Source organism: Ursus maritimus, unplaced genomic scaffold, assembly GCF_017311325.1.
Source record: "Ursus maritimus isolate PB19 unplaced genomic scaffold, ASM1731132v1 scaffold_20, whole genome shotgun sequence".
Classification (NCBI taxonomy): domain Eukaryota; kingdom Metazoa; phylum Chordata; class Mammalia; order Carnivora; family Ursidae; genus Ursus; species Ursus maritimus.
Window position 1 is genome coordinate 31,390,971 of NW_024424453.1, and position 27,401 is coordinate 31,418,371.

Here is a 27,401-nt window from a genome sequence, read left to right on the forward strand (position 1 = left end):
TGCCTGTCACCATGTAAACCTTCATTTTCAACTAAAGCAGTGGCTGCAGCTACCATCTTGAACTTGAAAAAAGTTGCCTTAGAGAACAGCCTTCATTTACTTGATTCTCTGCTAGTATTAAAAGACGAGGACCCCATTATTTAAAAATTCCATCATAACTTTTCATTTCCTTACCAGAAGTTAAACTTGCAATTTCTTCAGAATCCCAATCTTGTGCATATGTGATCGTTAATTCTTGTGGTGTAAGTACGCGGCTTGGTACGTAAACCAAATGGGCACTTCCATTGTCCTCCCACAGGAAGGACGAGTCTTTCCCTGCACTTAATTCCTGGCCAATGAAGCTGTTCTCTCCTGAAGAAATCTCATGTGGCTCAGGAGTAAGCCTAGCAGAAAGAAACAAAAGTTTTAGATGAATTTTTGTAGTTTGGGGAATGCAAATAAAATATCTCAACAATTTGATATAGTTACTTAATCATTTCTTAGGAGAAAAACAAGTGGTAAACAAATAAATTTGTTTCAATAAAATTATGCATTAAGGTTTGTTATTATTAAAAAGAATAAACTGATAAATAAACAATTCCCATTTATCCTTCCTTTTCCCTCATCTGCGTATAGCCTAATAACTATTACCTTGGAATAAACTGAGCCTGATTTGTCACAGAGTTTTAGATACATGACAAGAAACTCGATCATAGGTTTTTTGGAACAACCATACAATCTCCCAGATTGATGTCACTCCCCACAGAAAACAGAGAAAACAGAAATCGGAAACTGCTCTGAGAAGAAGACTATACAAAACTTTCTTTCTGACATTAGATCTCTTAAAATGGTGTCTACATTTATATTCTTAGGAGTTTAAGAATTCTCTGTGATAATTTGAGAAAGTGTTTTTATTTAGATGATGCTAGAAAACATATTCAATGTAAGTTGATTCTTATTTCTATTCTATTTATGCACCATGAAGTAATTTCAGTGTCCATGTTCGCATTGGCATTTGATACTAGTGTTTGGCACGCGGCAATATTACTTGAACTGCTGGGAGTTAATGAGAAAATGGAAAAAGTCAGATATAATACAGGAATAATACGTTCACACCAAGGTAAAGCCAAATGGTATGATGACACACAATATGAATGACGATTCTGCAATAGTACAGGGAAGACAGCGGTGAGGAATTAAGGCATCATGCAGCAGGGCGGGCAAGCTGAAAGCAGGCATACCTCTGCAACACGCGTCAGATTTTACATTTTCTTACCATGTGTACCATATTTTTTTCAGTGTTCAGGAATTCTATTTTGGCAAAACAGAATCATCCATTATATTAAATGAGCATTTTAAATTTTTGTTTTACTGAGTTTGCTTGGGTTCGATGTGCATTTATTTTAGTCTGATAGTTGCACAAGAACTATAAACATAGTATTTGCAGCTAGATTTATGTTTGTACATGTCTGAATAACATTATAATATTTTGTCCGCAGTTTTGTAAGAACTGATTTGCCTTTAAATGAATTTATGACTTGTTCCACGCTGGGAAATATTGCTTCACATGACATCAGTGCCATATTGTTCTTCAGGTGGTGCCTGCTGGACACGTCCTTGCTAAACTACCAAGGGAACGAAATCTGACATTACAGGACTGTGTACTTGCATGAATTCTGAGCACGCTTCATCTTGTCCTTGTGCTTCTGGATGTAAGAGACCTTATCTATTCTGAGAAGCTCTTTGCTTAATTGCAATCTGAGAGGAAAAAGTAATTACAGGCTTAAATCTGAGCTTTGGCAAGGCTGCAGTTAGGGATCCAAGCTTGGTGAAATACAGAGAAGCAGAGAGAAACCAAACGGGCCACTCATTCTAGGTTCAAGATTTATTCAGATTAATTATTTATATTGTTACTTAGGACACAATTTTAAGAAAAATACTTACACGTGCGATTACATGGTGGGGTCTTTAATGCTATCTTTTGGGGGGGTGAAACAATGAATTGTATGTAACCCCAGACTTCAGTGAGACAAGACATTGGGATAAACTGTGATAACTGCCTCCACAGAAGTATAAGAAGGGACAAGAAAGTAAGGATTTTGAAAGTAAACGTGGGCTTCAAACAGGAGACAGCTTCCATCAGGGCCATGGACGATGGGTAAGCTTTCACTGGAAGGGACAGAGTTCCAAGCCGTGTGACCCAAGACCCAGGAGGGTGAAGCAACCATTCACACAAGGCGGATAAGAGTCCAGTGTGGCCAGAACTCAGCGTTGATGCTGGGGAGAGATGGGAAGTGAGGTCAGGGTGGCTAAGGCTATATTGTGGGCTCTATTCTGGGGTAGATTTCAATGTGGGAATTTCTCAGGAAACTGTAAACTGAAAGGCAAAATTGTAATACAGCTCATGAGGATGTTACAGAAACATCAATCCAGAAAGCATCTGTGCTGCATAGCTTCTGCTACAGAAAATGGAATACATGGGAAGGCTTTACTTCAGAGACCTTATTAGCTTCCTCACCCTAATACCCTGCCATCAGCAGTTATACACCCATGAGTCAATTAACAGTCGCTTGTAAATAGAAGAGATTTCTAACTCACAGGGGATCACTATTTTGATAAGCCTCTCCTCTTGAGATGAGTCTACAGTCATTCTCAAGCACTGGGGGTGGGTACTCATTGAATCCTCCTATGGAGAGAGCAAAGTTAGAGTTAGGTTTTTAAATCAGAAATTATGTTTGTTAAGGAAAAGAATCCCAAGAGGAATCTTCTTGAAGCAATCAATGTCACTAAAATATTTCAGCAAATCTTGGCTGGGGTGGAAACAGAAAATAGTAGCAACCAGAAACAGCATTCAAAACTTGATTTTAGAGTGTTCTGCAGCCAAAGAATTACTAAGCTCATGGAACACAAACCTCCTCAAATTGTTCATTTAAAGGTTAATTGTGATGTGGAAATACATGATTTTCACATGCTCAGGCTAACAGAATCTAAGGGAAATTTTGTTCTGAATCTGTCAAGCTTTTCACTCGGATTAATGCTAATGGATCAAACATACAAAGGGTAGCATTTTATTACATGCTGCTATTTCTGTGCTTCTGTACCCATTAACACCAATTTTCTAGGAAGAAAATAATAAAGAAAAGATTTTAGCTTACTGACCTAAATAATATGTCCCATTATTCCCTTCCCACTGTTGTTCTGTATCGAAAAGTATATCATTAATTTTCCTCATTCAGGAAAATAGTTTTTAGTTAAAGGAGGCTTTTGGCCACAGAATGATCCACAATTCCATGAAAATATCTCAGAGAATATTTATGGTTCTGCAACAATTGTACTTCTTTAGTTCTAAGATGAGCATCGTGTCCCCATTTCTCTGAAATGAGAGTAAGTCTTCTAATCAATTGCATCTGCCCACTGCCCTTAGTAAGGCGGGAACTGTGATACCGGTGGCGTTGCCTGTGCACGTGGGAACAGCAAACATGCCGGCGCCAAAACTTGTAGAATGAGGGTCAGTAGTTTACGAACAATTCCCTGAAGTATTAGAAGAGGGGTCTTTTAACCCCTACGAACCAAGTAGTTATGGGTAGGCACTGAACTGGATGCTTTTACCAACATTGTTCAAGTGGCAATCAAAAGTAAGCTAGCTCTAATCATTGAAAAGCCTAACGTGAGAGCCCAGCAAGATCAGCTTTGAATTGTTTTATCGTCTTTTAAAAGTGCCGTGTCGCCATCAATATTGATGACATAAAGAACAACACTGCATTGAACAAGATAGATCTCAGTGAACCGGAGTCAAGAAATAGCTCCCAGGAGTCCAGTTTTGAATGTGACGTAGCGCTAGGAACACCCCCACCGGTCTGCGTCACACATATTCCCTGTTCGCGCGTGCACAAGAATGACTTCTGCCAGTCTGTCTAAAAGAGCTCTTTCAATTACTATAAAACACAAAACTCTAATAGACAAGTTGGTATCAACGTTTAATTGGAAGCACTTTTTCTTTCTTTTTACATAATAAAATGATGTATCAAACAATTGAAGGCATTTGGAGTTAAAGAAATAACATGATATTCCCAAGGGCGAAGTTACTGGATTCTGCAATCAAATATGAGTTATAGCAAAGAGGTGGAGCTCTGTCTGCAATGGAGAGCGAACTCTCGAGATACTGTCACGATGCGCTGCTGGAGATCCCTTGAGTACCAGGGCAGCTTTGGAATTTAAAAGGTGGTGGGATTGGTTCCAACAGAATCTAGGTCTAAACCTGGTAGAGTCCCAGAAAGAAAGAAGGGTTCAGCCTTGATTCTGTGGGGTGCCCTAGAGGCAGGGTTTCTCAATTTCAGTGCTATTGACAATTTGAGCTGTATCATTTCTTTCTTTTTCTTTTTTTTCTTTTTATTTATTTTTTTTTAGCAGCATCTCTGGTCTCTACGTATGAGATACTAGTATCCTCTCTCTTTCCCTCATTTTTGACAAAAAAAAAGTATCTCCAGACATTTCCAAATGTCTGGGGGGACAGAATCACCCCCAGTCAAGAACCACTGCTCTAGAGACTTTCTCAAACCAGGGGAAGGTATTTTTATTCCTAATCCTTTGCAGACTGACACTGTGGTTTCTGTCTTGTTATACGGGACAGAGTACACCGTCCATGAGCTTGTATGCTGTGGCAATATCAAATCGCTTTAAAACTTTGCAGGTGCCTATTCTCAATTTCTGTATTTCTCTCTTGCAGATCAGTTTGTAGCTATTACTCAATGGGTGACATTTTGTAGGGCATTGGCCTTGAGCCTCCCTAGGTAAAGTGTCATTCTTGGACCAGAACCACTGACATCACTGGGGAGACGGTTAGAAATACAGAATCTCAGGCTCCACCCTATACACACTGAACCAGGACTTGTGTTTTAACAAGATTCCTATGTGATTTGTATGCTTACACTCTTCGGGAACAGCACAGGACCGTGCCGTCTTTAAACCTTCATACAGGTTTCCAGGGTGTGCCACGGTTGAAAATAAACTAGGTGCAGTAGGGCAAACTTTTATGTAAATGCTCATCGAAGGATTGCTAAAACTTCCTTAGGTTTAGAAGGTCTGGCTCCAGAGACCTCCAATCGCTCCGTGCTTTTAGTGCTGAGATGTTACGTAAAAGACATTCTATCATGAAAAAGATCTCACCACATCATGACCAAGGTAAAAACAAAGTATAAGCAGGATGTATCCCACCCCTGTTCCCATCTCACCATCTGATTTGTATATTTGGGTTAGCTATAGATTCAAAGATGTGTTAGGGTATCAGTACTATTAACAAACACTAATTTGTTAAAGAAGAAAAACAAAATAAGGACTTACGTCTGACTGAGTAAACAAATGGCCTTATAAACTTCGTAATATAATCCAGATCTGGTTTATGAATTCTCCCAAGCTGTATCAGATGGTGATCAAGTGGGTAGCTGGCTAACTCCTCCATGTCCTCCTTATACGTAGAGCCCAGGGAAATCACAACTATGACATAGCCTTGACATTTGGCCCTCAGAGCCACCTTCTTCAAGAATTCCTTTCTCTCATGATATTCTCCAGCTGAGATCACAAAAAGGACTTTGTGTTTTCTCAAGTTCGGTGTTTGTGGGAAGAGGTTCTCCACAACCCACAGTAGGGTATGGCCAATTGTGGTTTCTCCTTCTAACTGTCGGAGGGAAGACTGGATGTGCCTCTTCATTAGGACTCTGTCGTTGAAAGTTGTAAATCCAAACTCTGTTTTTACCACACCCTTCTTTTTCCTAGATCTATCCCAAGGAGAATAGCTCAACAGGGCAATCCTATCGCCAAAGTTTGAGATTCCAGGGTCTGATGCAATTTTGAAGTTGTCAATCATAGAGCTCACCAAGGTTTTCACAGCCTTAAACTCCTCGTTTGCTATAGTCTGAGAATTGTCTAAGAGGAAGGCTACATCCATGTATGCATCTTCAGGTAAAAAAATCTCTTTGATGCACTCATTTGGAAAACATTTATCTGAAAACACATAGAGAGATTCATGATTGGTTCAAGGTCTGCACAACAAGACACTGTTGTCTGAGACCTTTTTCAAGTGATTCAGTGACTGATTACCAAGAATTAATTATCTGATCAATACCTCTTTAATCTCACATTAATTAAATTAATGAAGAATTTTCAATGTCCCAATATTTCTGTAGCCACTAGAATGCAATTTGGGAAGGTCTTTGTTGAAAGCAGATGAAGGTAGCATGTATACTTGAAGTCTGCAAGTCATGTCTAAACTCATTTAGAAAATATTTTCAATATCTTAGAGGTTTTCGATACATACTACCAAACTGTCCCCAAAGAAAAGCCACATCAATTGGGATAGTATTCTAAACCAATTTTCACATTCTCTGGAAGCTCTAAATATTACAGAGATTGAAACCCATATGTATGGTGTTAGAAGACTCGAAAACTTAAAATAGAATCTATATTCGAAACTAGAAATATCTGATAAAGCCAGATTTAACAACTCCCCCAGAAGGCATTTGTTTCTGCACAATACATTCTCATGGGTCTTACCATAGCAAAGTGTACAGTGTTGAAATTTTTCTAATGGCTCATACTCTCCATTTGGAGAAACTGGGATCACCTGAAATGTTCCAGTGTTGTCAAACTGTAATGAAAAACAAGTATATGCTGTTTTGCTCATTTTCTTCAACCATTATCAGGAAGCCATTGTGGGCTCACTTTAAGGATTAGTTTGAAAAACCCCTATCTAGGGGCGCCTGGGTGGCTCAGTCATTAAGCATCTGCCTTTGGCTCAGGGCGTGATCCCAGGCATTCTGGGATTGAGCCCCACATCAGGCTCCTCCACTGGGAGCCTGCTTCTTCCTGTCCCACTCCCTGTTCCCTCTCCCCCTGCTTGTGTTCCCTCTCTCGCTGGCTGTCTCTCTCTCTGTCAAATAAATAAATAAAATCTTAAAAAAAAAAAAAACCCTAACTAATCACCATTATCTTGCATTATAGCCTTTTGCTCTATTCAGTACATCTTCTCTCTCTCTCTCTCTCTCTCTCTCACACACACACACACACACACACACACACCATCCCCCTTTTACTCTAAACAACACCAAGAAGTATGTAAGGCAGGTATCAGCATCTTTATTTTATGATGAGAAAAACACCACATGATAACCATCAAATTCACTCACCAGGGCAAGCATTAAAATCTCACACTTATTTCCAAATCTGAAATTCTTCATTAAATTTTACATGCTTCTTTTTTTAAGATTTTATTTTTAAGTACCCCATGTGGGGCTCAAACTCACAACCCCAAGATCAAGAGTCTCATGCTGTACCGACTGAGCCAGCCAGGGGCCCCCATATGCTTCTGATTATGCACCAGCTGATTATCAACCACACCTCAGCTTCTGAAGTCGGATCCTGCAGAAATTTTATCTACATACAAGTTTCCCTTGGCCTCTTTAAGCAGTGATCTTAACTATTTCCACCCAAATAACACTGTTTAGAAGAAAGTACACCTTTCAGATGTCAAGTGGACTTCCTCAATCACAAATTCTAATTTAAAAGTGTATTTCCAAAGATAGTAGACAAAAGACACTACATCTATTCAAAATTCTTGGTAGTACATGGCCTGATTTTGTCTCTCTTGATCGCTTTTCTTGCTTTAATACTTACTGAAATGGGCAATATATAGCATTCATTCATTCTCTAGTTCACTCATTCATTCAGGGAGTCAATAGCTATATATTGGGCATTTAATCTCTTTGAGGCACCATGGAAGGCAGACACTTTCACTACCAAGAAAGAAACCCGTCATTCCCAGGTGGTGACGAAGTATCTCTCAATCCACATGAATACTCATGCTTTTTCCCTTCTCCCTTGGGAAAGTAAAGGGTTAGAAAAGCTGCACCCTGTTTTTCTATAAAGTGTTGAGTGAGCATTTGAAAATACTTATAATTATTCCAGTCTTATAATCAGAAAGTATTTACCACATTCCCTACTATTTTGTTTATGAAAATTGGATGCTTTGGGTATTATTTTGCGTTTGACCTTGTTTGTCCCCCATGGAAAGACTAAATACTGCCTTGGTAAATCAAGGAAGTTTATTCTTAAGAATAAACCATATGCTATTCATTCATTCATTCATTCATTCATTCATTCAGTAAATACTTATTGAATGCCAATAATGTTATAGGTAGTATTCTAGGTGCTGGGGATACAGAAACGAACAAAGCAGATAAAATCCCCACCTTACAGTCTAGTGCAGTGAGGACATATACCATAAAATAACAAATAAGTAAATAATCTAGTATGTTGGGAGGTAATCATTTTTCTAGAGAAAACTTTGATTTCCTACAATCCTTTTTGTCAGTTTCTATTGTGGCTCTCTGTGGTTCCTATTCCCCAAAACTACTTGGATGTGTCATGAGCAGATTGATTCTCTTTGTGTTATAGAGGGCTTCTTTTTCTCTTTACAGTAGAAATATAGGTATTGTGTATATATCTAGACCTCTTGATGACACCATGGCTTCACCCAGCTCTAGGAGCATGTAGTTCATGGACAATCTAAACGGTAGAACAGTAGATGGAGAAGTTCTTCAGTTTTGGGGGGAGAGGAAGAAACATAGATTCCCATAAGAATCTGTCGATCCAAATCTCTCTTGGGTTCATATGTTCGTTACCATTAAATGTTTTACACAACTTTAGAGGTTCAAAGATCCCCTAAACTTCATCTATCAGAAGTTAAGACCAGCTAGTCGATGAGATACAGCAAAAGCAGCTGACAGATGTGAGGAACAGCTGATCTGCAGGGGCTGGTAGAACACCATATTCACGGCCCCTTCTATCAGACGAACCTTAGCTGGGATTTTGATTTAGCCATTTATTAGCTGTACAGAATTGGAGAAGTCACTCAAACTCTCTGGGCCTCAGTTTCCTCATTTTTAAATGGAGATAACAACATTCAGTTCAGAGGGTTGTGAGTACGTATGTAAAGTTCTAGGGACGGAGCCTGGCGCACAGCTGGAGCTGAGCAAATGTGGCTGCTGTGTGACTGACTACCACTGTTATTAGACACTGGATTTCACGGACCCTGGCAACAATACAGCTGGGAAAACTGCAGGAAAAAAGAGACCACGTATCCGACTCCCTACCTTACTCCCCACTATCCCTGTCTTTCTATGTTATACAGGCAGAAGTTGCCAAGGGAAGTTCTTACCTCAAAAGCCTCAAGGAAAATCCTTTCATTAAGAGCAAAGACTGCCGGACTGATGTCTAGGGCACTGAACTCCATGGTGGCGGTGATGATGGATGACCGACTGGCTGCTTGTCCATTGCTGAAGAACACAGCGACTTTCCTCACGTTGGCTCCTGCGTATGTCCGCTTGAAAACGTTCCGGGCCACAAACCTCATTGCATTACCAACATCTCGGGCTTCTGTGGGGGGTCGGTATTTTATTTGGGAAATAAGCTGGAGGAGCTGCTTCTTGTTACGGTAGTCCGACCTGCGGATGAGGTAGCTCGTGCCTGAGTCATAGGAAACTACAACAACTCGCGCTCCCACCGGGCAGTTACTTTCCTTGATGTTAAGGTCATTGACAATGGATGTGACGATTTCCCTCATTTCATTAAATCTCTGTTCGGAGATACCGTAGGACTGGTCCAGGGCAAATACCAGCTCTGTTGGGTACACTGGACACGTTCCTGCAAACATGAAAAGCAGAAGTATGAAGTTATTTTGCTGATCAAAAGCCCTTCCCATTCCTTTTACTCCAGGGGTGCAGCTGGTTCACACCAAGGGCTAGCGTGTTGCCTCCAGCTCCAGAACAAGTAACTCTTTGTTCGTGTGAAGGTGTCATATGGGTCTAGAGCATTCATATGCAGTGGCATAATACTCAGACTTCGCAGCCCTCAATCAGCCTGCTATTTAAAAAGAAATTGACGGGAGTATCTGGGTTGACAGAGCAGTTCCGAATCCTGATCGTGGTGGTGGTTACATGAATCTATGCAGTGTTGAAATGGAACTCACACAAAAAAATGAATTTTACTCTAAGTAAATTTTTTAAAAAATGAATAAAAGAAAACAATAGCTTTGAGGGTTTCGAAAGCTTACTGTCTTCAAAAATCTTCAGAAATGATCTACTAATAACTATAGTCAGTTGGAAGATTTTCATCTACTTATGCAATAAGTTTTCACTGAGTAGCATGCTGGGTGACAGAAGCCGAGATATATGCAAAGATGACCCAAATTCAAGCCTGCTCTCAAGGAATCTATCCTGGAGAGGACTGCTCCACGGGAAGGTACAGAGTGACTATTATTTGGAGGACAAAGAGGCCGTTTCCCAAGAGAGGGGCCCCCAGGGCCCTCACGGAACTAGCTCTTGAATGAAAGCAAGGGTGGCTGGAGGAAGGGAGCAGCAGGACCACAGCAGGCTTGCAATGAGCTGTTATAAAAATGGGGCTGTTTGCAATTTCCAACTCAATGCTAATAATCTTCTGATGATTGAACTTTAGGAATCTCACAGGGAATCGCCCCTACGTATCAAACCTAACTTTTCAAGGTGCTATTGAAGTCTGAACACAGGAAGAGAAAAGGGGATTATTTAAAAAACAAACACCCTCATCTACATAGGCTGCTCTACTATCTTCAAACTGGTTAACTCCCCAAGCACATAACCCATACCGCACCCCACTGTTCTCAGTAATAGAATAGGAGTCGAAGGGTTGATTCAGAGATGTTTTGAATCAAGGAATTTTATAGCGAAGAAAAAACATCAAAGCTAATAATGAGCAATAAAACATGAAAAATTAAGAATTCTTCCCTTCTTAGCCCTAATACTAAAAATTATTAAAGAAGTGGTAGGAAAGCCTCTTCAAGACTGACCTATTGTCACAGATTCTCCCAGAAAGCAGAACCAGTTTCTATTTATTTTTATTTTCTCCTTTTCCTAGTGCCAAGCAGGGTAACTGATAAATTTAATTCAAATCCATGAAGCTTTATTGGGCACATACATGTGTAAGGTTTTTTGTTTGTTTGTTTTTCATAATTAAAGTTAATGATGCCAAATTTTGGGATAAGCTCAAACTTTCGGGATAAGTCTCTATGCGTCTACATCAGCAGGCTTCTGGAAGTCCAGGAGCTCTTGACATTGACATAACAGCTTCAGTAGCAATGGAGTCCAAGGGATCTAAGGTGCCATGCGACTCCCACTGTGGTCCAGGCCCCAGGAAGACCACTCACAGCAAGGCCAGGTGTATGAAAGGTGAGCGCTCGGTGAAACGAAAGATGTGCGTGTGGGTCAGAGACAGGAAAGGAAACATCACGCGTCCAAGAAGCCAGTGTCCACAGGGTCAGCAACAGAGCAAGACAATGTGGTCATTCAGAGCCCTGTCCCTGAATTCCCCAGCAATGCAGGCCTACTCCGTGAAGAAACGAAATTGTGAACAGGACCTAGAAAGCACAATAGTGTGAAGGGGCTCGGGACTGGGTGTCACCATCTTACAATCAGGTAGGAAAATGACATTGACAACTATAGGCATAATCATAAGATAGAAGTGTCTTCATAGAAAGAAGAAGTCCTTTTTCCCACAGGGCTGAGAGTTTCTTTCAAATGGGTCTTGTCACAATGTAGCTAATTACTTCAGCAAGAAGCACAGTACGGTGAGAATACTCACCTTTCCAACAAGCTATAAAAGAGAGAGAGAGAGAAGAGTCTGTTACATTTTTGGCACACAGACTAAAAATAATCCCCCAGAACAAAATTTCAGCAAACCTTAATATTTTATTTGACTCTACTTGCAAATGAAGCTAATTCCTAAATTACAGGATGCAAGGTTGGAGGCCTGAGGAATACGTACACAGAATTTTATTAATGGGTGAACCTTCCTGACCTTCTCTCCTTGTGAGCCATGGCCAGCAGACTTCAGCACAATCTTGGTTGAAATCTGAAACACTGACCACTTATCTTAGAAGCAGAATAGATGAGCCTCTGATTAAAAGGCAACATAGCTCAACTTCAATTTGTCTTGTCTCTCTTTTTGTAGCCTTGAGAGTCATTCAGCAAGGCAAGGCTAAAATATGAGGGGGCTTATTTTCCTCCCAGATGAACGCCTTGGGAACCTCTCTTTTTCCTGCAGAAATGTGGGGATTTCCAAATAAACTTGGCCTCTGCTGAAAAATACAGCTCCTGGGTTTGAGTGATCTCCGTATCTAGGGAGAGGAGGAAAAGCCTCCAAGGGTTTCTCCTGAGCAAAAAGCATCTGGTTTTTCTAAGTGATTTACTCTATAAGCAGGGGACCAATCAGAAGGAGATGTTGGTAAATCTTTAGAAAGCACTGGCATGACAATTTCCTTGCTCATGTTTCTCAATTCTTAAAAAGCAAGTGAGTCACTCCAATATAATAAAAGATTTTACTAGCACTGGCAACAGCCTAACCTCCACCCTGCTGTCCCATAGCTCATGTGCTCTCACGTCACCCCTATTAACACCTTTTGACTGTCTCCATCCTGTGGCTGCTGAGATGCTAACTGCCAGCAGACAGGACTCAGAACCCACGGCCTCCTCTGCATCTCAAGGCCTGCAACAGATCCCTTTTTCTCTGACTGAGAACCTCCATTTGTTCACCTCCAACCCATCTGTGAGGCTAGAAACACAGGCTCTGGAAATGGATGTACCTGTCTGGGTTTGAGTGTGGCAAAGCTGCTTGACTTTGGGAAAACTACTTGATCTCCTTTAGTGTGTTTATTTGTCCTAAAAATCGTCTTTACTTATGCCCCTCCCTCCAAAATTCTAATCATTTGGGCCCTCCTCTTTTATTTGCAACTGGTGGATTGGTTGCTAAGGTGGGCCAGTCGGGGCTTTGATCATGCACCCATCTACCTATCGGGTTATTGCTCACGTGTTGATGGTCTTTGGGGCCGACATCTGGAGACTCACTGCCTCACCTTGTGATAGTGACCTATGTTTCGTGATTAACTGTTTTGTTTTAGGATGTCTTGCAAAAGTCACTTCTTCAGAGCCTGCTAGACAGGATGCTACTGCGGTCTTGTCTAAGCTATAAAATAGGATGCTGGTGTGGTTTCATCTTAGCTGTCCCAGCTCCTTGTTTTCTTGTTGGGGACCCTGGCCCTGACTACCTAACTGTCCCATTAACTCTTAATGCAACCACCCCCCCACTCCTCATTCCCCTCAGCCCCTTAGAGCTTTTACTTTATTCTGGGGGTTGGGGACCCCATCACCAGCTCAGGATCCGAGCCTCACCCCAGTGTTGCAGGACTGGGGTGCTGCAGGACTGAAGAGCAAACGTGGTAGACCAGAAGTCCAACCCCACAGGGCCTTCATGATGTCACCTATAAAGCGAGGCTCTCTGAATTAGCTCTAAAGACCTGTCACCCAAATCCCATCTCGGTTTTGCATTCCGTAGTTCCAAGCTCCTCAATCAGCACCATACCTGGTTATAGAACCCACACTCCCCTGACCCCCTAATTTCCTGGCTAACTCCTTTCATTCAGTGTTGGAAAACTGTCTTCAAATCCCTGACCCTCCACAGACTAGTACTTACCTCCCCCCACCGCTTCCTTCTCCTTCGTTCTTCCTTGGGAAGATATCTATTGATTTCCTGAGAAGAATTCTCCTCCCCTACAAGGGTTCTCCCTCTATTGCCCCAGGACCCCAGACCCTGGTTCTCGCTTCCTTGGGTGCTGGAAAGGCTTTCAATTCTCAAGCAACGCCTTTCGCTCAGGTCCTCTCCCTTTGAATCTTCTGTCCTTTGGCCTTTTCTTGCTTCTTTTCAAGCTACCCACATTTGCAGGACTTCCCCATCTCTGCAATGCCATTTGCTGTCCTTTGGTCCCACTCTTTTTGCTAAGATGTCTTCCTGGATTCATCCCTTGGGTTTCTGTTTCTTTCTCTGCAGTTTCACATCTTTAGGACCTCACCCATCCCTGCGGCCTCAAGGACCACAAGCATGTGAATGACTTCAACATCACAATCTCCTCTCTTGATCCTCACCTTTATGGCAGTCTATTTATTTAGCTGCCTATAGATCATTTAATTTAGGACCCACACGACATCCCCTTACCTCTAAAATGTTTAATGTCATCCTATTTTCCCAGCAAGTGATTTCTCTTCACAATTCCTCCTGCTCTCTCATCCACAAAGGTACTAAGCCTCTCCCGGTCTGGCTTTATACTTATTTCAAACTTGTTTTTCTTTTTGTTCTTTCGTTGCCCCACACTTGCAACGACTACATCTTTATCCAGTCTCCTACCGTAAAGTCTCTCCAATTTTCCCATCTTATATTCTTCTGACTGTGATTGTATAGGCATCATTATAAGTCACAATGGAAGCATGAAAAAAGACAGATCACTTAAAATTCTACCACTCTAACAAAGTAAGTTGTTACATTTTTCTACTTTTGCTTCTAGAACTTGTTTCTGTGTAAATATTTACCTATATGTAAAAATAATAAGGATCCAATTTAATTTTCTGCTTTTTAATGACAATATTATTCATACTATGATTGAGTCTTCAAAAAAACCCAATATCTGCTTAGTATTTGATCAGAAGATGATGCACCATAATCTAATTATTCTCTAAGTGGAAATAGTCTAAAGGTATATTCATTTTGTGCTAATGAATAATATTTCAATAAGCATATTTGCCTATAATTTTTTCTTTCTTTTGCTTTATTTCCTTGGGATAAATTTTCAGAAATGCGATACTGGACTTCTTCTACCTCATTTCCCCTTCCTCCTAACCAAAGACAATTTCTCAATTTGTTGACTCCTGCTTTATTCCTCTGCTGAAACTATCATGTTGCTGCTCCCCATCACTCCCCCATAAATGCATTCAAGCACCCCACCCAAGAAGACGTCATTGACTAAGTAACTAACTGACTAAACCCAAATCTCCAGGCTCATCCCTTTAACACCAGGCCCTTGCAGACCCTTGTACAAAATTGTTGTATTTGTGTGAGCTAATTCAAACACCTTTTGAGTTGGTTTCCAGTTGTTTCCCAGAAGCATATTTTCTCCCCTATACTTCTTGGGTCTTTTACTTATACCCCTTTCCCTCCCGCCTTTGATGTGAGTGGTTTGTACAGCAAGTACTCAGGACAACCCTGTTGCAGAGGACACACGTCACCACTGGATTCAGCTTACTGATTCCACATACCCACACCACACTCCTCCTAAGTGCCCTCGCCAACCCACTGACCCTCTTGTTCCATGACGCACAGATACTCACGACTATGGTCCCGCATGAACTGGATCAGATCACATTGCTGTAAATAAAAAAAGAGAAAGAGAACAGAAACATGAGCACAGTGACCTCTGAGTGGCCATATTGATTTGTCAGTGGATTGGTTAGGTTTCCATTTGTGAATAAGGAGATACGTACGGAATATACAGGTTTCCCCGCCATGCCTTTCATGCCCTAGGAAAACAAAACCAGAGCAAGTTATTGGGATGTAAACTGGAGTCTTTAGTGACAAAACAAGAGTAAAGAAAAAAAACCTTCATTCTTAAAAGCACAGCTGGCAGAGAGCAGTTAAAGTATTCTGAGCTGGTATATTATAATGCTATTTCCCCACTTAAATCAATGGTGTAAACTTCTTTGTTTCAGTGTTAGATCAGTTAAAGCTAATGTCTGCCCAGAGTGAACTGAACCACTTTTCTAGGTGAGAAATAAAGAAACAAAAGTATTTCTTAAAGATGTTCGTACCAAGGATATAACACTTAGAAGGTACTTCTCATGAGAAAACTTGAAATGTAAACAGCAGGCTTCCCAAAGCATGCCACAAGGAGAGGAATTTATTGAGAATTCAGAGGTACAGAAGTATTACTAATCAAGAAGTTTAAAATGCAGGTGGTAGCATACGAGCTCTACATATGTGAAAGAACCAGAGATAATTACATAGCAAAATGGGCATCACACAAAAGAAGAGCATTACACAAAAGAGTAAGCTCATAAAGGCTGAGAGTTATTAACCAAGGAGTATGCATAATTGGCTGAAACGAATCAAGAAGCTTCCTTAAAAAAAAAAAAAGGCAATGCTTTTTTCACAGCTTGAACTTTTCTTTTTTCCCCTTATTACTTCCTTTTATCAGGATCAGGCTTCTTCTTGGCAGCGGTTCTTAACATGTTCAACACACATAGGTCTCTTTGAGCAACTGGTGAATACTAGTAAACTGAATCCAGAAAATTCTATTGCAGGTTCACAATCATACAATTTCACTGGGCTCAGAAGCTCAACCAGGGATGTCAGTGTAAGAACCTCTATTGTAAATGACAACTGGGTCATCTGTCCATCCATCTATCATTCCATCTATCCATCCATCCATCCATCCATCCATCCATTCATCCCCCCAATAAACAGTTAAATGTCTGCTGAATGCTGAGGTGGCCCATTGTGTGCTGCTGGTGTTATCCAGAAATGTTGTGGCATCCATAATTCTATCCACTGGGTTCTTCCTGACCAGAATCAGGAAATTACATATCTCACTAAGAGATGCAGAGTCTCATCCTTCGTTTTGTAGGTTATGGCACAAGACAGGAAAGAATGCACAGCCATTTAAACGGAGAGAGGAACAGTTTCTGGCTAGTAATAAGAGCAGGCAGCCCACATCTTACAGAGGATCAGAGCTCCAGAGTGTCTGTCCTAAAGGACCAAGTTAGAGAAGAACTTCGAGCAAGTTCTGAGGCTGAGGACTGAGAGCCAAAGACAAAGAAGCTGATCTGATTCTAGCAGACCAGCAGGCCCAAGACAGAGAAGCCATGTTCTGGTAGACCAGCAAGCCTGGGACAGTGACACCATGTTCCAGTGGACCAGCAGGGCCAAGCACAAGGCTGGGAAGACCTGGGACCCCCATATAAGAGCTCCAGAATCTAGAAAGGAGACAAATCCAGACCAGATCAGTATGACTCGGAGACTAGAGTCTCACCGAGGGTCTACATATTCACCAGTTCCTTAACGTGAAAGGAAAAAAAAAAAAAGATGTATTAGAGTATCCTTTACAGCCAGTTGACTCTCATTGTATTTTCATCCACAAAACATCCATGCTTTTGTTTTCTCTATGAGGTCCCAAGTTAAAGAACTCCTCCAGGTAGTCACAAAACAGAGTGCACAGAACGAGATAAGCTGTTTTTCCACTCTGTACATAATGCTTCCTGCGCCTCCTACACAAACCCAGGGGCTGGCAACTTGTGGTTCTTACCTGACTAGCTCATCAGGAGAGAGAGATGAGTAAATAAATCATTATGATAACAGGAGAGGCACTAAAATAGAGATATGGATGTTTCATCACTGGGAGACGTGCCTGACTCTGCCTGGGAATGCTTCCAGAGGTGGCATTTCTCTTGCAGTGGAAGCATAGTGGGAAGCTGCTGTTATATTTCCAAATCTATCTGGAGTCCATATTTTGAAGATGGGAAGGCAACAACAGTGATTTAGGAAACGATCAACTTGTCTTGCATGCTGGAACTTGGACAGGCCACCTTTACGAAGCTTACGCATTCCCATTCCTATTTTTAAACTTTAGTAAAAAAATAATAGTAACAGCTAATATTTGCACTGAACTTTATCATTCACAAGGAGTGTTCACATTTGAGAATCTGGTCCTCACTGCTACCTTTTGCGGTGGTAGGATAGGATATGTTGTCTCCATTTTAGAAGTAAACTGAGAGAGCAGGTGACCAACCCAAGGGCACAGCCAACAAGAAGCAGAGTTTGGACTTGAACCCAGCGCTCTGACTTTAAAATCTGTGCCCCTTCCAGGGAACATCCTAGAAACTAGTACAGGCTACTTGGTTCTAATGGTATACTTACTCTCCGTCCAGGAGGGCCTGGGGGTCCTGGCGGTCCCTCTTCACCTTTCAGGCCTACAGTGCGCTGCAGATAGGAACATGCTTTAGTTTCTACACAGTCTATCCATGGAAACTACCTCAGTTTTAATGAGACTTTATAATTTAAAAAAATTTTAAAAAAAAATTTAAACATTTTATTTATTTATTTATAGAGCGCGTGAGTGAGGAGAGGGGCAGAATGAGAGGAAGAGAGAGAGACTCTCAAGCAGACTCCAGGCTGAGCACAAGCCCGATGTGGTGCTTGAACCCATGACCTGAGATCATGACCTGAGCTAAAATCAAGAGTCAGACACTTAGCCTACTGAGCCACTCAGGCGCCCCCCGCCCCCCGCCAAAATGTTTTTAGAGAAAGCAACTATTAATTCAAGTCAAGTAAATTCCTTACTTATAATATAAATAGCCATTCTTAAACATTGGAAAACCTCCATTTTCCTCTTAGCCTCTCCATTTAGTGACATACTTTGCTCTGGCACTGGCTGTGCATTTGAATCTAAATTAGTCATAAACTAGGATTGGTGCTAAAAAGAAAGAAAGAAAGAGAAAAAGAAAAAAGCAAATATACTAGGGCACACAGAGATCTAATTAAAAACCTCCCATCTGCAAAGGATCAAATACAAAAAATAATTCTCCACATACATAAGAGGACATGGGTGACTGTGTCATTCCCATACTTCAAGGTGATGGATACGGAGGCTAATGAAATTTATCCAGCCAGATGGAAACTATCTGTTGAATTGCATCTCTTTCATGCTGATAATGACCACTGATATTACACTCACACTTCAAAATGAAAAGATGCTTGTCTCAGCGTTTTGTTTTTAAAAAACTATAACATTTTACTCTACACTTGCCTAATTAGAAGATCTTAACAGCCTTCCTTAAAATGAATGCCCTAGATGACCTTGGTTATGGGTAGTGGAATTGTCAGAAAACTCTCAGGGACAGAGTGGGAAGATGTCAGCTGCATTTCCACTCAGGGTTAATATTCTGGGCTTTAATATGTGCCTTAGAAAATACTGAAAGGCACTGACATTTCTTGGAACAGCCAGTTATCAATCTATAAATCTTTAAAATAGTTCAGATTCATGGAACCATAGAATTTTAGAGCTGAAAGTAATCTTTGGTGTCAAGTTCAAGTCTCATGTTTTAGAAATAGAGACCCTGAAAAGGTGTGATGAAGGTCACACAGCCCGGGAGTGGCACTTCAGATGCCCTTGTGTTAGATCAATATTCCACATTTATTACTACAACATAAAAGGCAGAGTCTTCCAAAGAAACATTTATTATTTCTGGAATTATAGGCCACTTACTGTTAATCCCCTAAATCCTTTGGGTCCAGGACCCCCAGGAATTCCAGGATCACCAACAGCACCCTAAAGATTCAGATATAAGAAATCAATATATTAAAATATTTGCTATGAAAGAATACAAATAATTCTCTCTAATCTAAAACCTAACTGATCTTATAACTACACTATATATTAAACATTAAATGTCACCTTCTCCTGTTGCTTGGAACTAAGTCATTGATACACTTAAATATTTCCCAATCTATTTTCAATTTTCTAAGAATACAAATATTTATGCATAAATAACAAGGCAATGGCTACCCAATCAGTTATTTAAAATATCTAAAGGAAAAAATGCTTGAAAATCAGGGAAAACATATGGAGTATTAACTACAGAAAATACTAAATAATTAATTACTTCCTAAATTCATGAATCATTTCTGAAAAAGCTGAAGGTAAAAAAAAAACAATTTACTCTGACCTTGGTAGGAAATGAATTTTAGCACCTATTTATCAAAAAACTAATTTCACATTTATCCCTAAACTGAAATATGCTAATTTTCTCCCTTTATCAGTAAATTAGGAAATTGGTCTTCTACAAGGAGAACTCTTTTTTTTTTTTAAGATTTTATTTATTTATTTGACAGAGATAGAGACAGCCAGTGAGAAAGGGAACGCAAGCAGGGGGAGTGGGAGAGGAAGAAGCAGGCTCGCAGCAGAGGAGCCTGATGTGGGGCTCGATCCCATAACGCCAGGATCACGCCCTGAGCCGAAGGCAGGCGCTTAACCGCTGTGCCACCCAGGCGTCCCTACAAGGAGAACTCTTGTCCTAATAGTTATTTATATAGTTTCCTCTTGCACCCTTCTCTAGCTAAGGAAAGAATCTCTTCTGGTAGTTTATCCATTAAAAGCACTTTCAAGAGGATTCAAAAATTGGCTGTTTCCCTGTAGTTGATTTGATTTGCTTGGACATTCAATTTTTTGGAATCCATATTTTGTATTTTAATTTGAGCACCAACTATTGGAAGACACTATTCTGGACAGGACACTTAAAAAAAAAAAAAGAAAGAAAGAAAGAAAGAAATCTTATCCCAGAATTCCAGTGTACAAGAACAGACATAACAGGAAATGCTCGGACTGAAATGGAAGGTATGGCTGGTGGTGGAGCCCAGAGGTGGATTTCAATCTGGGAGGTAATGAGGAATTCTGGAAACTGTTTGCTCAGGAGAGGAACATGAGTAGGTTACGCTGTGGAAGACACCAAGTGACAGTGGTGTTTGGGACTAACCAAAGAAGGGAGGAGGAAATGGAGACCACGAGGAGAATGTTGTCACCTTCCAGGTGAGGGGAAGTGAAGGCCGCAATGAAAACAAACACCAAGAGCAGAAGCCAAGAGTTTGGAATGAGATTCCTGAGGCAGAGAGATCAAGAAGACAGAAGGACTAGACCTGAGAGGATGTCTAGAGGTAGAGTTTCAAGACCAGGGATATCAGGCAACAAAGGACAGGACAGTCTTTTCCAATTTAAAGATCCATAGTAGTTAAGTATGGTCCTTTATTCATGAAGCCCTGGCAAAACAATTACCCTTCTTTTTTTGCTTTTTTTCTTTAAACTTAATTCTCAAATAGAAAATCAGGATCATGGTAATTTCAAAACAAGGTCATGTGCACAGTACCTTTTGCCCCATATCTCCAGGGAATCCTCTTGGGCCCTACAATTTGCAGCAGAGAACATAAATAAACCAACTGACCACTTCTGCAGTATGATCGTTTCTTCTTATATTATTTAGGTTTGTTTTGCCAATTAAAGAAATAATTGCTTTTCATATTTACCTTTATTCCTTTTCGTCCCATAGGACCATAGCCTGGGATGCCGTAATCTCCCTGTGAACACACCAGTTCATTTTAATTTCTCAAAAGTGAAACGTAATTGCAATCTATACTCGTAGCAGGAGAGAAGCACTGGGGACTTCCAGGTGGAGGGGGTCTTATCAGTGACCTTGAACTCTGTGGACAGGCACATTGCTGGGTTTTCCTCACTTCCTGCTATGTGCCCTGGTACTTTGGCCAGCTCTGCTCTGCAAACACTGCTGGAGGCAGAGGGATGGTCAGTCAGGACCAAGGGAGTCAGTGGCTGTTACTTGTCTGGAATATTAGGAGCTGATTCAAAGGACATGGCCGAAGAATTTCCCCAAAGAATTGCTAACGGCTGATAGACATATGGAAAAATGTCCTCCTCACTTGTAAACAAGGAAATGCAATCTGAAACAGTAATGAGATGCTATTTTTTGTTAATAAAATTGGTAAGGATCAAAAAAGAAAGTGATAAATCCCACTGTGGGTGTGGATGGCCTGAAGCGTGCATTCTCCTGCGTAACACACGGGTGCATATATCATTTGAATATTCCTGAGGGCACTTTGCAAAAGAGTTCAAAGCCTTACTCAAATAAATGTATACTCATTGAACCAGTTATGCTACTTCTAGAAATTTCTACATAGAAATTATGGTTTTGTCTAAAAATTTAGTTAGATACAAGAATGTTCATTGCTGTTCTGTTTATGACAGTAAAAAATTGAAAAAAAGTCAGGTATTCAATAACAAGAGATTGGTCAAATGAACTAAGGTGTATACGTTCAGCAGAATATTTTGAAGCTATTAAAAATAATTTAGGGGTAAATATAATGACATGGAAATATGCTCATGATACACTGGTAAGAGAGGAAAATTGAGTAATTTATTTTATCTCCAGGATGTTAATAATATATATTTCAAAATAGTGAGATTATGGGTAGTTTTTCTTCCCTATTTCCCATCTTTTATGCTTGGTAAATTTTCTATAGTATCTACACATAACATTTATAATAAACATTATTTTTGAAAAGAAATGAAAACATGTTTCCCATATTGACTGCTCCATGGACAGAGACGCTGGTATGGCCAGAACCACTAGAACAGATGGCTTATTTCTTGGCTCTACCCCCCTCTTCTTATTTTGCCCTAGAGTTCTGCAAGACAGGGAGAGAAATGGGTAGTGCTGTTTTTCAACTGCCATCTGTCTATACGGCCATACTGGTTGTGGAAATATTGAAATGTCCTGCTGTAACTTATCCATTATCCTCTCTGCATGCCCCCTTTTCCTCTGGCTGTTTCCCCTTGCTTGAACAGACAGACTAGCTATAGAATGAGAGCTACGGGGGTGGGAGTATGTCCCTGAACCTTCCTAGGAGGTCCTAAAATACCTTTCAATACCCCAGCCACTTAGGCTGATGGCATCAGTCCCTTTCTCTTTACCACAGAACTGAGCCCTTGGAGCAGTGGAAAGGTACGGGTCCTAAAATGGCATACCTGTCTTCCTCTCTGTCCAGCTTGTCCCATTGGCCCTGGATCTCCAAGAATTCCAGGTTCTCCCTAGTGAGTGAGACAAGAAGAGCTTCAGATCAGTAAAATCAAACTTGGCTCCCACCATAGGAAGTTGAGATGGGGAGACTCAAGCCTCTCAGTGAGGGTTCAATGCTCAGCATTGAACCCCAGCAAGGAGATGGGGTGTAGGAAACCAGTAATGATCTTCCCGAAGATGAGCAGAAAACAGCAGCACAGCCCAAGGCTGGGCACAAGCACTGCTTTCCCCATGTGAGGGAAGGACTGAAGGAGAAGGCAAAGTGGAAAATCTACTCCAGGGAAAGTTGATTCACTGGCCGATGTGTTTGCCCATCCAACAAGTATCTACTGTCCTGGAAAATAAACTGTTGAACAAGATAGATGTGGTCCTGGCCTCACCAAAAATAGTCTGGTTGGAAAGAGAGGCAATTAGACAGGCAATTATCAACTCAGGGGGCTATGGCAGTGAAGGAGAGGGGAATCTAAACTGGGTTTGGTGGGGCTAGGGAGGCAGGCTGCCTGAAGGAAAGGAGCAGGGGTGCTGAGGCTTGAAGGCTGAGTTATGTGAGCCACAAGAAGGATGGCAGGAGGAATGAGGATGATCTGGGTAGAGGGAAGGCATTGGTAAGAAGCCTGGGGCAGGTGTGCAGGAGGGAGAAGAGCTCTGAAGCCTCAGAACTAAACAGGGTCAGAGGGCCTTCTAAGCTACTTTAAAGTTTGGAGATATTCCTAAGAGCCACAGGGAAAATAAGACCAGCTGCATAATTTATGGGGCTCAGAGCACAAGAAAAGCATAGGCCCCATTCTAAAATACTGAGACTTCCAAGATGGTGACAGCAGGGCATTAAACCAAACATGGGGCCCTTCTGAGCCAGGCCCACGAAGCTGGCCCCAGAGCAGGGAGCCCCTGAAAGGTCTGAAGCAGGGGAGTGGGATTCTGAATGGGCCAATAGTCTGCGGTCAGACAGTCACCAACAGAGCCACTTCAGAGACAGTAGGGTGAATTAGAGAACTGTGGGCACAAACAGATTTGAGTCTGGACACCCCACACCCCCCTGCCGGGCTCTGCCATCATGCACCCTCATGCATTCAGGACATCGGGAAGGTGAAGAGATTTTTCAGAGTTGTTTCACGGTGTGTGAGATCACTGTGTCTCTCTTAGTGAAATGGGGCAGTTTCAGGGATGAGATAAGCAATTAGAAATTCTTTGCTCAATGGGAGGAAAAGAATGTATCAGCAGAAAGCTGGTGGGTGGTTGATGGTGCCTGGATCATGTGAGGAATTAACGTGGAAATCAAGAAAAGAAGGGAGGTACTTTTTTCTCCATATTTGACATCTTAAAGAGATACCACTTACTTTTTTCCCTGAAGGCCCAGGACTTCCAACGTTCCCTTTAGCTCCCACTGGCCCAGAAGAGCCCTGAATGAAATTGTAAGACACATATGTTGGCCCTGTAGCAATTCTTAGAAAACCCATTAGATTAGTTTTGCTTTTCTTCATGTCATTTCCAACAGCTTCTTGCTGCCTCCTTAACAAGAGACCCAGCCACCCAGGGCAGAGAGACATCTGCATGCCAAGCGGGCCCTCGGGGTATCATCCTCATCTGCAGGGATCCCCTGGTCCGTGTGGGGCCTTAGTGAGAAATAGAAAAGGTGCCCTTGACGTGACAAATGTTAGTTCTAAATGCAGCAGATTTGTTGTACTGATTCTGTGAGAACGAAATGTTGCCATTTGCGTGCACTGTACCATGCGCATATCCAGAGCAGAATGTGTTTCAGTCCCAATCTGCGAATGGGCAAGTGTCTTCCACAAACATGTTAGGACAATAACAGGGCAAACGCGCATATTCCTTGCCTTCCGAGCTCCTGCTGCCAGAGCTGAAGAACTGAACAGATTCAGAACATTTTTCATAGGAATCCCTCGCCATCCCAACTCTTATTACTCACTGTCAGAAACTCAGGGACCAAATAGATTCAGAGGGTGAATTCAAAGCTGACCTGAGGAATCAGATCAATTTGGGTAGCGAGGGATCTTTGTAGAGTCAATTTCAAATATCTACCACCAATGGAGATATACGTGGCACAGATAGATTTTTAAAAGTCAGAAAACCAGGACAGTGTATCGGGTTTCGAAATGTCCACAAGTCAGCAGGATTTGTATTCTTCCAAATGGCTTCTTCAGGCTGATGGGATGGGTCTGCACCTTTCCAGTAAAACCCCAGTGAAGGAGAGAGAGGAGGACTTAAGAGATGTGCAAGGAATCGGAGCTGTGCTAAAAACCTGTCCCCAGTTTTCTGCCCCAAGTCTGTCCCAAGTTTATTGAAAAATAAAATACCCCATATGTAGATCATAGGAAATAAACTATATGGGAAGATGTGTTTGAAGTAAGAAGAAATGGTGTCCCGGGAGACTGCTGACTCTAAGGTTCCTGAGTCACTCACCTGAGGTCCTTTATGCCCTTCGCCTCCCTTCTCTCCTTTCCTGCCGGGAATTCCATTTAACCCCTTTTGTGGTAACAAAAGAAACATAGTACAATGAAGCAACGAAAATGTACCTTGGAAACACATCCACAGAAAAACACTATTCCAACCCTTCAAGTAGCCTTTTAACTCTGAGGTTAAGCATATCCTTCAATAGGAATGGAGGGGAGGCCCAGACTCTGTGGTACAGATCTTATCAAGGAATCCCTGCCTGGGTCTACGACCTTCATCCCCCTCAGACAGGGAGAAATCAAAGGGAGAAATAAAACCCTTAGAAGAAGGAAGTCAGACATAAGCAACAGTCAGATGGATTCTTTTGTTGGGGCAGGTTACCTGGGCCAGAGTGCTCCTCGTCAATGCGTAAAAGAGAGAGCAAAGTGGTTTCAAGTTCGCACAAAAAGACATTTTAGCAGAGGAGTTTAAGCATATTTTCTACTATGTTTACCATCAAATACACGGATGCATACTTTATTTATCATACAATACACGTACAGATCTCTCACACAGAAGAAACAACTAGAAGCGCTGCTCAAGTTTCCCACTACCAAAGCGCCAGCTATAACGTGGCGCCAGCACCCGCCGCACTAGCCTTGGTACACTCCCTAAGTATCAAAGGGACCCTGGAGTGGCTGAGGTAATGTCACCCTTCTTCCTACAAAGCCTGGGGATAGATCTAGACAGATCCCATGGTTACTCAATCTAAAGGATTTGCTAGCTGGTGGCTTGGTTCAGGGACCCCGGAACCCTCAAGAGAATACCAAATTCTACCTTAGTGTGAATCATCAGAAACTTCCTAAAAGAAAAATGAACTCTTGAGAAGGTCTTGGGTCTATGCACACCTTCCAGACAAGTTCTGGCTTAAAGTGGGCTCCATAAGGTAACTAAATATTCATGTGTTACGAAGCCATTATCTAGGGATGACCCCAGCATCTTTCCAACATGAAGGAGAGACAGTGACGTCCTGACTTCAATGCTCTTATCAGTACTGATATGACCAAGAAAAAATGGCTCATGTAAAGCCCTATCAGTAATATTCCAAAAGCACACTCACCCGCTGTGAATTAGCTTTAGACGCGTTAAAGAACAGTTTCCAATTCCTAACTTTCCTTCATGGGATCTGTGTGCAGGGCTTCAGTTAAGGAAAACCAATTTGTTGATCCTGATATTAATTACTAATATAATAGTAAGGTCTTGATAATTCATTATTACTAACAAGCTGATAAAATAGTGGTGAGCACAAGAGCATCCGTTTCCTCTATTCAAAATAGGAGCAGGCTTGACGGAGCCAAATCATTCTCCCACAGTGGGAAATGTAGAATTCTAGAAACATGGTCCATGGAGGAAGGCGGGAGCAGATTAAACATTTCTCAGTTATTTATTTTTATATAGAACTACCCACTGACTTCCCATTAGGATAACTCAGCATTATTTATCAATATTTATGAAAGTCTTCAACACACCTGTGGGCCTTGTAATCCGTCGGCTCCCTGGGTACCTTCAGGTCCACGATTTCCCGGCTCCCCCTGATGAATGAGTTTTCAGTGTTAACACTTTCTCTACACAGATTCTCTCTTTATACTATCTAGTACTATAATATATAGTACATGGGTACTATTTTGACTGAATCTTGGCTCACCCCTTACTTGGCCTAGAATTTTATTCATTTCCATACTAAAAGATGAGCACAAGATGGTTTCTGACTCTAGTAGAGAAGTTCACTCTCCTTCAGTTGATTCCCAGTGCGTGTGAAAAGCAGGCAAATGGACAACAGGTCATCTTGTCTAGGAGGTGTCTGTGAAGGGGTTCTGCCTTCAGTCAGGCCTGTCCAGTTCCTGGCAGCCGAACTGACGGACTCTTGTGTTTCCCCCCATTGGTGGGGCCATGTCTAGTGCTCTGCACATCCTTATCGAATGCTCATTTGTTCCCAGGGCCATCTGCATATGAGGACTCTCCTTGGAACCATCTACCATGGAGGGCAGGAATTAAGGGGTACTTACCGAGGCACCTGGGGGTCCCCTTTGGCCTTCCCTTCCCTGGAACAGAAAAGGCAAAGTGTTAGTGTTGTGTATGTATCCAGATGAAGGGTCGTTTAGAGGCAAGCCAGCCTGTTTCATTCCCTGACAGACATAAGTAATGAGTAGCTCACAGAAATGGCTTCCCCGAGTCACTTTCCAAAGACAAGTTTTCACACTGGGCACTTCATTATACACTAACATTTGGGGGATTGATTGAAAGCCAATCTGAAAGTCATTACAGAGTCAGCTCCAGTCTAACAGCCTCTGACAATTATTCGGGAGGCTGTCTGGAGAATCAAATCATTCTCGAGAACCTGTCTTCCGTCTTTCCTTCTTCAGCAAATCCCACAAAGTACTGTCTGCTAATCAGAGGCTTCCTACATGAGAATAAGCTGTGTCCTGT

At 41.6% G+C, this 27,401-nt stretch overlaps 1 protein-coding gene across 1 annotated transcript in view; it reads right to left on the reverse strand.

Annotated features, from left to right (window-relative positions):
- Nucleotides 1-27,401, reverse strand: part of COL6A5 (collagen type VI alpha 5 chain) — a 97,179-nt gene that overhangs the window by 24,168 nt on the left and 45,610 nt on the right. The window contains exons 20-36 of the mRNA XM_008708806.2: nt 26,981-27,016; nt 26,444-26,506; nt 24,945-25,007; nt 23,861-23,923; nt 22,472-22,534; nt 20,959-21,009; nt 20,802-20,837; nt 19,148-19,210; nt 17,800-17,862; nt 15,372-15,407; nt 15,219-15,255; nt 11,647-11,658; nt 9,191-9,675; nt 6,529-6,622; nt 5,320-5,979; nt 2,578-2,665; nt 175-383 (exon numbers count right to left, since the gene is read on the reverse strand). Of these exons, the coding sequence (XP_008707028.2) occupies nt 175-383; nt 2,578-2,665; nt 5,320-5,979; nt 6,529-6,622; nt 9,191-9,675; nt 11,647-11,658; nt 15,219-15,255; nt 15,372-15,407; nt 17,800-17,862; nt 19,148-19,210; nt 20,802-20,837; nt 20,959-21,009; nt 22,472-22,534; nt 23,861-23,923; nt 24,945-25,007; nt 26,444-26,506; nt 26,981-27,016 (2,122 nt within the window). The remainder of the gene's footprint in view (nt 1-174; nt 384-2,577; nt 2,666-5,319; nt 5,980-6,528; nt 6,623-9,190; nt 9,676-11,646; nt 11,659-15,218; nt 15,256-15,371; nt 15,408-17,799; nt 17,863-19,147; nt 19,211-20,801; nt 20,838-20,958; nt 21,010-22,471; nt 22,535-23,860; nt 23,924-24,944; nt 25,008-26,443; nt 26,507-26,980; nt 27,017-27,401) is intronic.